Source organism: Otolemur garnettii, unplaced genomic scaffold (assembly GCF_000181295.1).
Source record: "Otolemur garnettii isolate 467f Iridium unplaced genomic scaffold, OtoGar3 scaffold00001, whole genome shotgun sequence".
Lineage (NCBI taxonomy): Eukaryota > Metazoa > Chordata > Mammalia > Primates > Galagidae > Otolemur > Otolemur garnettii.
In genome coordinates, this window is record NW_003852396.1 from 49,217,234 (window position 1) to 49,227,977 (window position 10,744).

Genomic DNA, 10,744 nt, shown 5'->3' on the forward strand with positions numbered 1-10,744 from the left:
ATTCTGTGGTCAGGACTGCTTGTTTCTGTCCTTTGGTGGGTACATGTTTAGCAATGGACAAGGACATGCTTGGCCATGCACACACACGTGCACACAAACACACGGGCACACATTAATGTGTCCTTCCCCATGTCCCTTCCTACTCACAGAGCACATCTAACAGCAAACTCTGGTCTCTTCCTTCCAGGGACACTCTGATCGTAACCTGCACCAACAGTGCCACCAGCATCTTTGCCGGCTTCGTTATCTTCTCTGTTATCGGCTTCATGGCCAATGAACGCAAAGTCAACATCGAGAATGTGGCAGACCAAGGTACAGGACGGTTGTCACCTGCTGTTTCAGGGCAGGCTCCAGGCACACCTCACAGGCTCCTAATTATGCCACGGGGGAAGTTGGCCTTCTGGGACAGGATAGAGCAGCGGTTCTCAACCTGTGGGTCGCGACCCCTTTGTAACAATGAAAATACATGGCAGCATTAGGAAGTTTGGGAATCACTGGGATAGAGGGTGGGGGAGCCCAGGACCCCCCTTTGCAGAGGAACCAAGACAGGTTCAAGTTGGTCTCTCGCTGCTGGGTGAGCATTGGCAGTCTCTAACCAGAGGGATCCCTTTCAAAGTCCCTTTCCCTCTCTTTTTTTCCTTCTTCCCTGGGCCCTCTCAATTCATCTCCAGCCCCAGTCAGTAAGGGTTAGCCCTGCTAGACCTTTTAGGTATAAATCGTAGATTCATTAGGCAAATCACTGCCCCTGGAGCAGACGTGGGCACAGTCTGCCCCAGGATGACCTTCCTTGCAGAGGGCCCTGCCAAAGGTGAGGCTTAATAAGAGCACTGACTTCAGAGGAGCCTTTTCCTTACAAAGCATTTTTCTGACTATTAGGTCAAATGTGCTCTCGGGGGCTTTCTGCTTAGTTAGCAAAGCAGACTCGCAGTTTTTTCCCCAGTGGGTAGACAGGTTGGATAGTGGTGGATGGGTGGAGAGGTATGTGGAATCATTGTTTACTTTCCACCCCAGTGAGCCTTTTATGAATGGCTAACATTTGTATGGTACATTTGAGTTTGCAAAGAGCTTTCTTTTTTATCTCATTTAATCCACATTTCTAGGACAGCATTTTGCAGTGAGAATGTTTAAGATTTTTATTAAACTCTTCATTTCCACCCTGCCTGGTTCTACGAAGGAGTTGGGTTTTTAGTTGTTTTCAGTGATCAAGGGACTTCACTGTGGCTTTTGCTTACAGTTATGATCTCATTGTCCGTGTGGGGACTGTGCCCAGTGCTGTGTGGCACGACTGTGGGCCCTGACCACCCAGAGCTGTACCTGTGAGAGGCTTGTCTGGGCAGTTATCTTTCTTCAAGAAGGTCCCTGCAGTCCTCAGATAATGGCTCAGATGCTGCGAGAGAGTTAAGTCCTAGAAATGTCACCTTTTTGGTAGGCTGCTAAGATCTCTTCTGGCTCCCTGAGGATAATTAATTACTGCTTCAGCTTGTGCTGATGGTGCACCAGGGGCCTCAAAGAGTTAAGGAGCCAGCATGTTTTAGGGGTGTAATTATCTCTCCCTGGAGAGAGTATGAGTCCCTAAGGGGTGTTTGGTTCTGCAGCCATGCACTAAATTAGAGGGGCCCCAGGAGATGAGCAGAAAACACCCTGGGAGGCAGGGAGGGAAAGAAACAGGGTGAGAAGGCTTTGTCCTCAGGGGCGCCTGCACCAGCCCCCAGCCGTCCTGTAACCTCATTTCCTCCCAGCAGAGTGGCTGGAGCTGATAGATTCTGCCCCACTTTCTAGCAGATCTGAAGTGTTTGTTATTTTTTGTGGCATTCTCAAGCTCTTTGGGAACCAGTGTCTGCTGTGCTGCTAGAGATAGTGATTCCTGAGACTATGGCCCAGGTTAGTCAATTATTCTGAGCTCTTTCCTGCTCCAGGAAAAGGAGTTGGGGAGAGATGCTGCTAAAACTCAAATAGAACATTTTTTTATCTGGCACTTAAAAAGCAGCCTGACGATTGTGTTTCCTTCTGAATTTCTCCTTTCTAGTATATACAGGGTGTTCACACACTATACATATACAATATATGTATATTTATATATTTTTTGTTATTGTTGTTGTTTGTTTGTTTGTTTTGTTTTGTTTTGTTTTGAGACAGAGTCTCACTCTGTTGCCCTGGCTGGAGTGCCATAGTGTCAGCCTATCTCACTGCAACCACAGATTCCTTTCAGGCCATCCTCCTGCCTCAGCCTCCTAAGCATCTGGGACTGTTGGCACCTGCCGCGATGCCTGACTAGTTTTCTATTTTTAGTAGAGATGGAGTCTCACTCTTGCTCAGGCTGGTCTCAAATTCCTAAGCTCAAGGGATCTCCCCACCTCGGCCCCCCCGAATGCTAGGATTACAGGTGCCCAGCCTCATATATTTTTATATGTGCTTTACAGGCTTCTCTTATTTCTCCCAGTATAATACAGGCTCTGCAGAATTCAGGCAGAGAGAATGGGGCATTAAATCCCAGCCCCACGGCCTCCTAGCTGGGCAACTCTGGCCTATAGACGGACATTCTGTACATTTTTGCTGACTTGACTTTGGTAACTAAGTTTTGGTCTTTAGTAAAAAGCTTTCCTTAATGACCCAACACAATTCTATTTATTTAATAGATTGCTACTCCCTTCCAAGGGTGGGATTTCTACTAACGTTCTTACCCCAAATCTCAGCCTTATCAGGATTTGGGGGAACTGAGGGAAGGAGTGATGATGAGACCAAGCTGTCCTCTGCTTTCCTGATAGGCACAAAGAAGGGGGCATGTTCTTTTCAGAAATCTTCAGAAAAGCAGCTTCCAGGGAAGTGAGGCTTTCAGAGCTGTCCCCCAAGTGTCTGTACCGCTGCCTGTGGAGCAGTGACTCATGTTCAGAATCCAACCTGAAGCCACAAAGGGAGGCTCATCCAGCAGCAGCGAGACTGGGTCACACCCGGGGAGATAAGCACAGATGTGCACATCCTGGTTAGAGTTCCCAAGTACAGACTGGTAACTCTTAGTTACCCAGACCCCTGGAAAGTACTGCCTTGGTCCCCTTGCTCCTACCGGTTCAGAGATTCTGCTAATCCAAATGACATTCTCTTTTATTTTTGTTGTTGCTGCAGTGGCAAAAGAAAAAAAAAAGAGCACCCTCTAACTGGGCTGATGCACCCTCATCCAGCCATCTGTCTATCACCTGTATCCCGACTCTTTCACCCACCCAAAGGCATAGAAGTCCAGGCGGTGCACGCTCAGAGAACTCATGCCACGTGTAACACTTATCACAGCAGAGTGGCCATCCTGGCTGTGCTGTAGGTCTTGCTATAGTGCATTGACCAGGGTCTTCAGCAGTGCTCTAGGATGAAGGAGGCCCTTGCGGCAGATCTCTGGGGGCCCTGTCCGACATGCGAGCCCCTTTGATCCTTGCTCAGGGGAAGAGTAATAGTGCCATATGTTTTCTCGGTTCCTACTATATCCAGGCATTGTTCTAAGCCCTAATTTGTATTAACCCATTTTACTCTCACAAAAACTCTATGAAGGTAGGCACTATTTTTATCTCCATTGTATAGAGAAGGAAACTAAAAGTTTGTCCAGAGAGAACAAGAGTCTCACCTAAGGTCCACAGCTACTAAGAGTCATATTTTTAATCCATGGAGAATGGAGCCTGCACTCCAGCCACTGGGTTATATGGCCTCCCAGCAGCAGAGGAGAGTCAGGGCCAGGCCTCCAGGTAGGCATACAGTCTTAAATATCCAGCAATACTGTTCACTGGGTGACTACACTCCCCACCCATCTTTCTTTTTTTTTTTTTTTAAGAGACAGTGTTTCACTTTGTCACCCTTGGTAGAGTGCTGTGGTGTCACAGCTCACAGCAACCTCCAGCTCTTAGGCTTAGGTGATTCTCTTGCCTCAGCCTCTCAAGTAGCTGGGACTACAGGCACCTGCCACAACACCCAGCTATTTTTTTGTTTTTGGTTGCAGTTTGGCCTGGGCCAGATGTGAACCCACTACCCTCGGTATATGGGGCTGGCACCCTATTCACTGAGCCACAGGTGCCACCTTTTTTTTTTTTTTTGAGAAAGACTCTCACCATGTCACCCTTGGTAGAGTGCTGTGGCATCACAACTCACAGCAACCTCAAACTCTTGGGCTTAAGTGATTCTCTTGTCTCAGCCTCCCAAGTAGCTGGACTACAGGCGCCCACCACAACACCCTGCTATTTTTTGTTGCAGTTATTGTTATTTAGCTGCCCCAGGCTAGTTTTGAACCCACCAACCTTGGTGTATGTGGATGGTCCCTAACCACTGAGCTACGTGTGCCAAGCCTTCCCACTGGTCTTGGGAAAGTGGAGTTAGCCTCAATGTAGCTTGAAAATGATGCCTTCACCTGGGTACTTTGGGGAGCAGCTGAAATTGAAGCAGCCTGAATATTTTGAAATCCCTTTCTTCCCCTAAAAAAGCCCAGAGATTGGAATCCTGTTAAAGGAACGTACGATGTTTTCTGGTAGCAGCCATTTCAGACCTTCCTGTCCACTTTATGGGCTGACTGTTGCCAGAGCACTGAACTGACTTCCTGGCTGTTCTGCATTTGAGACCTATTTTGAACTGTAGTTTAATACAGACTTTTCTTTTATAGCTCACTTAGGGAGCCTTCAGAGGCCAGCTTTACAGTCTGTTCAATAAATGCATAAAGCGGGGTGGGGGGATCTTAGGTGTTGGAGTCTTTACATTTTACATACCCGGAGGCTCTAGGCAACATTAGGAACTAATAACCTGTGTGAAAGAGCACTGTCATGCTTGAGAGATAAAAACTGTAGGTGCTGTGATTTCAGGTTTGCAGACATGTGCTGGCCAGGGATCACCCCTGTGCTCACGTTCACTTGTCTCTGCCCTTGATCATTTAGTTCTCCACTTACAGGGAAATTCCCAGCTGCTGTGTCTTTAGCCATCTTTGGTTACAATTATCTTCCGGTGAGGCCATGAGGCAGGTAGCAATTTCTGGCAGAGCTCTCTCGCAGCAGAGAAAACTTCAGCTCAGACAATCCCTACCAAGGCCACGTGAGGTATTCTAGAGAAAAGAATCACTAGCTTCCAAGCTCATAGTCTATTAATAATAAAAGTTAATATTCTCTGAGTATTGATGATAGAGGAGGTGCTGGGCCCAGGATTTTATCTATGTTTTCTCATTTATTCCTTACTACCACTTTGTAAGGTACTATTGTTACCCCCATTGTACAGATGGATAAAATTGAGGCTTACAGAAATTAAATAACATTTAATTTCTTGCACAGCTGATAAGTCATGCAATCTGGATTTGGACCAGATCTCTCTGACCCTTAGTGACCAAACTCTTTTAACCCTTACATCATGTTTTACTGCCCTCTCCCCCCAACTATCACCCGTGGACTGCTGTAGCCCCATCTTTACCAAGCAGGGCAAGATCCTAAAGGAAGTTAGATTTATGTTTTATATAAATGGCTTCTTCTGGAGGTCTGAATAGGAGAAAGAGTACGTAAAGTGAGAGATAATATCATTTTGTAAAGTGAGAGATAATATCATTTTGATATTATCAGGGCTTCAAACTTTTAGAACAGAGATTCTTACCCTCAGCACTATTGACATAGGATAGGGTAATTCTTTGTCAGTAGGAGACTGTTTCGTGCATTGCAGAATGCTTAGTGGCATCCCTGGCCTCTGCCCACTAGATGGCAGTAATCATCCCCCCTACCCCATTCCAGCTGTGAGAATACAAAATATCTTCAGAAGTTGCCAAATATCCCCTGGGGGCACAATCAGCCCTGGTTGAGAATCACTGCTCTAGAGGGTAATTATTATTTTCTTCCTTAACTTATCCAAAATGCCATTGATGGAGCTTCTCATGTTACATGCGTGGGACACAGCCTGCTGTGGGATCTAGGTGGTTGGCTTTGAGTCTCTGCTTTGACACTATTTTTGTGCCTCTCCTGTGAGTTCCTCTAGCTGTGACCTAACTCTAGTCCTTGTCTGGAAGGAGCTTAAGGGCTAACTGAGGAAATGGATAGAGATGAGTAAAAAAAAAAAGCCAACAGTGGAAGCAGCATTTAAAAAGTGCTAAGTCAGGAACTCAGTAGGAGAAGGCCCTGTGGGTCCTGGGAGAGGGGCCCGGAGCTGGCCCTGCCTGCCATCACCTGTGTCGCTCTTTCAGGGCCAGGAATTGCATTTGTGGTTTACCCGGAAGCCTTAACCAGGCTGCCGCTCTCTCCATTCTGGGCCATCATCTTTTTCCTGATGCTGCTCACTCTTGGACTTGACACTATGGTGAGCCCCTTCCTTCCCATCTCCTGGGTCCTGGGTCTGGCCTTTGGCAGAGAGGTAGGCTGAGGGGTGCCTGGATGTTTCCCCAGAGTCATGTGAGAGGGTGAGGTGCCTGGGGGGCTCAGGATAACCGTGTATTTTGGGTGTTCACATGAGAAGAGCCAGAATATCTCCCTCTTCCTTGTCTCTGTCCTCTGGGTCATGTTATAGCCTGTGCTAGTTCTCGCTTTGGTGTCATTTTGCCCAAGCAAATTCTGCTGGGGTGGATAAGGAAGGATAATATATAGTGAATGTTAGGGAAATTGCTGTGGGGCTGAGACTGCTGCAAATCACGCTGACAGGTGCTCAGAGTTTAGTCACTGGGTGCAAAGAAGGTTTCCTCAAGTAGAAGATCAAATGCAAGGTAAATTGGAGGAGAGGAATTTACATCTCATGAATACAAAGTGGGGCTTAAAATGTCCTCCTGGCTGAATATGAGCGCAGTCTCTGGGGGCTAAGTACAGTTTCTAAAGCTCATACCTTGCTTGAGTCCTTGCCTGTGGGTTGGACCCTAACGAGGCCTTTTAGACATATCAAGGTAATGCTAACTTAAAAAACCAAACCTACCACAAAGGCAGCTTTCCTGGGGGGGACAGGCGAACGGCTTTGGGGAACTTCAGGCCAGACTGTTTGTCTCTGATGCCTTACATCATTCCAGTTTGCCACCATCGAGACTATAGTGACCTCCATCTCGGATGAGTTCCCCAAGTACCTGCGCACACACAAGCCAGTCTTTACTCTGGGCTGCTGCATTTGTTTCTTCATCATGGGCTTTCCAATGATCACGCAGGTAAGCTGCCTGGTGGGCTCCGGCTTGGGATGGGGGACTGGTGGCTGTCTGTCCTTCCCCCTTACCTCTCAGATCTTCTAGCCACGACCAAGTAGCTGCCATTTCCGTGGCGATGGCACCAGTTCATCAGGGATTCTGACCACAGAGGGAACTAGGCACGTCTGTCATCTTGGCTCCCAGTGATGCTTCCAGCATCTTCATAATTGAGATGTAGCCTTCTTGAGCCAACAAGGCAGGTGTGCCCTACTTTAAGAAAATAGAATACGTGAAAGCCCACATTTTCTAACCAGATAAATTTCCAGGTGGTTACTCATTACATATGAGTTACAGCCACTCGAGTTCCTTGGAGTACTGAATGTCTTGATAAGTTGAGTGTTAGCGCATTCACTGTTTCTATAGCTTTTGCTGTGTCTGGGACCTTGAATGAGTCTCTATTCCTTGGCCTTACTTTCTTCATTTGTGACATGATGGATTGGAATGAGATGGTCCCTAAGCCTTATCTATTGTAGGGAGACTTACAGGGTGAGGTAGAGCTCCATGTGGATGTGTGAAAAATGCCCAGAGATACCTACAGGTCATGGGAAGGTAAATGAAAGGCAGATACATGGGTGGAAACGATCATCAATTGCTTAAAGTAAAGATAAAGCAATCTGGCTGCCTTCACGTACACTTCTTCCGATGCTGACCTTTGTTTTGCCTTTGAAGAATAAGATGTTAAATTACTTTTTAATGCTTGGTCTATTGATTAGCTCAGAGTCTGCAGGGGAGACAGCTTTGCTAACATGGCAAGATCTCCAGTTTACATCCTGGACCAGCTGTAGGTTACTGCTGCTGAGAGGAGGGGTGATGCTTTGGCCCTCGGTGTGCACCTGACCCTCCCCAGGGTGGGGAGGGTTGGCTGTTAGACTGGGAAGAGAGCCCAGCTGTGGGCCCATTTGACTGGTTGTTTCTCTCTCTGGTTAGGGTGGCATTTACATGTTCCAGCTTGTGGACACGTATGCTGCGTCCTATGCCCTCGTCATCATTGCCATCTTTGAGCTCGTGGGGATCTCCTATGTGTACGGTAAGGGAATCACCAGGCCTGCTGCTGAGGTAGAATCACAGTGTCGGGAAGACACTCGTGGCAGTGGATTTTCCATACCCAATAAGTGAAAGGATTTTACAGCTGCGATTTAGGAAGCATAGGAGAGCTGCACCTTTGCTTCTAAGCTTGCCTGAGGACTGCTGTGATCCACATTTAATAGACATAGAAGGTGGCTGATGTTGAAATTCCAAGGAGTTAGACACCCCTTTGGCTGTTGTTGGCATGCAGACAGTTAATGCCTGTGGATAATAGCCGGGTAAGGGAGGAAGAGGGCTACCCTGCAGGTGCGAGGTTACTTCTTGGTCTACTACCATGCTCATACGGGGTGAAGGTAGCTCCTCTGCTAGTCCCTGGGTACTGCAGTAAGAACAAAGACCACTCAGCTCACTGATTCTTAAGAGACTTTATTAGCATTATGGGAGACTGTGATACAATATCTCAATCTCAGATTTTCCCAGGAATAAACTTCCAGTTCTCTTATAGTTTATCCTTCCTACCATTGTTGTAGCAACCTGCCCTGTGTAATCACCAGTGCCACTACCAAGAACAATAGGCACGGTGAGGTAGCAGATGTCGTCCATGCCCTTGTGCAGAGGTGTCTGTTCTTGGGTTTTCACTGGCGTATCTCCTATTTCCTGGTATGCACCATCAGTCATCAGTACAAGGAAGTCTGTTGGATTTAAAGCATTGCTAACTTCTTTGTGCCTGGAAGTCTGTTCAGAACTGTTTTTAGGTCTCCCTAATATACGTAGGCCACCGTAGCCAACATCAGGTAAGTAGAAACTATCAGTTCAGATTATCTAATTATACTTCAAATCCCCAAAGAGACAGCAACATGCTCTCAACTAAAGGAAACACAGGATGCCACTTGGAATGCATGATACGAGTGAGGGACAAATGTACCCTCAAATGTACCCTCAATGGCCCAAAGTAAATGGTGGGCCTAGGCCAGAGGGGTCTGCAGAGCTCTGCTCTTTAGACCAAGGGCCCGGCAGAGTTTCCCCTAATCACCAGGTACCCTTGATAAGGGAATCTTGCCTTCAAGGTCATTGTTAGCCACCCACCCAGCAGGTGCTTACCAGTGTCTTGCTTTCCTGAAAAACTTATTAAAATGAAGAGGTAGCATGGGGAATGAAGATGTAAAAGGAAATTTCCTGTGTAAACCTCCTGGGACTCCAGCAGCAGGATGGTATGGCAGTCAGCTTTCAGCATTAGTGGAAAGAGAATTTGTCCCAGATCGGAGATCACAACCCTATTGCAGGGAGAGTTTAGTTCCTGGCAAGCAAAGTGGGCAGGCATGCCAGCTTTCCTGATGGGATCAGAGACCAAGCTGCCAGCCCATTTGGCTGATAAGACAGCCTGGACCCTGCCATGATGCTGCGTCGAAGACCTGCTGTCAGAGGTAGGGTGAGGCTTCTAAGTGCTGTCTACCTGAGCAGAGAGTGGCAGAAACCCAGTGAAATCCACCACAGTGAATCTTACCTTTGTGCCCAGATACCAAAAGCCTTGCCAGGAAAGGGAAATAGAGGCCTCCAAGGTCCTTCTTTGGCAACTCAACCCCGCTTGGGTCCATGTGTGAGCTGATGTCGCCAGATGGTCTGTTGGCAAAGCTGGGAAAACACATCATTTGTGGCACTGGCCCATGTGCAAGTAGACATCTCGTTTACCTCTTCCCCTACCTGCATCTTAATTGCTACAAAAGGCACCTTGCACAGTTCTTCCCTGTAAACCAGTGCTGTTCAGTGTGGTTAAAGGCATCATTAAAACAGAAACCTTTTACTGTTTCTGCGTTTAGTAGTTAAATAGCTTCTGCCACCCTCAGCCCCATATAAACCTAGTAGTGGATTTCTTCTGAAGAAAAAAACAAATACTGAGCGCTTCCATCCCTGGTAATTTTCCTCAGGACCACCCAAGAAGACCTCTGCTCTCTTAAGGGTAATGATGTTGAGCTAGGTTGACACTGTCCTGGATATCAGATGTGGGTGTGAACCTCTGTTTTGGATTTGGATGGAATGTTAAGATGTGAATCTCAGAAAGAAATAGTTGAAAGAAGGTAACACAATTGTTAATGGTGCAAAGGAAAGCCTGCACAAATATGTAAATGGTATCCCAGAGGACAGTGCCTTCCTTGTTGAGATGATGAGGCCCTAAACCAGGGCAAGCTTCGTTTGAGGTAGTTGAACATGAATCTGTGAAGGGTGAAAGGAAGCTGATTCACCTGCTGCATTCCGTTCTTGGCCACAGAATTAAACAAATAGGAAAATGAAGTACAGAAATTTGTGTTTTCTTCTTGTTTCTAATAATCTCTAGATTCTAGAAGATGTCATTCAAATATTTGAGATAGGGTGGGTATAATTTTCAAGTTTTATCATTAGATTAAAATAGCTGATTGAAGTTCTTAAGTCAACATGCCTCAGTGGCCAATAGCCTGGTTCAAGGTATCTAGGTTTAAAATTGGAACTCCTTGAGTTTGGTGTATGCACAAAAGTGATCACTCTCTCTCTGTTTTTTGAGACAGAGGGTACTTTGTCACCCTCAGTAGA

The 10,744-nt window shown here is 46.7% G+C and overlaps 1 protein-coding gene across 2 annotated transcripts in view; it reads left to right on the forward strand.

The window, feature by feature from the left end:
- SLC6A5 (solute carrier family 6 member 5) overlaps nucleotides 1-10,744 on the forward strand; it is a 54,420-nt gene that overhangs the window by 30,658 nt on the left and 13,018 nt on the right. For both annotated transcript variants that reach the window (XM_003781181.1, XM_023510311.1), the window contains 4 exons: nucleotides 188-312; nucleotides 6,179-6,291; nucleotides 6,986-7,117; nucleotides 8,081-8,180. In XM_003781181.1, coding sequence (XP_003781229.1) covers nucleotides 188-312; nucleotides 6,179-6,291; nucleotides 6,986-7,117; nucleotides 8,081-8,180 — 470 coding nt within the window. The remainder of the gene's footprint in view (nucleotides 1-187; nucleotides 313-6,178; nucleotides 6,292-6,985; nucleotides 7,118-8,080; nucleotides 8,181-10,744) is intronic.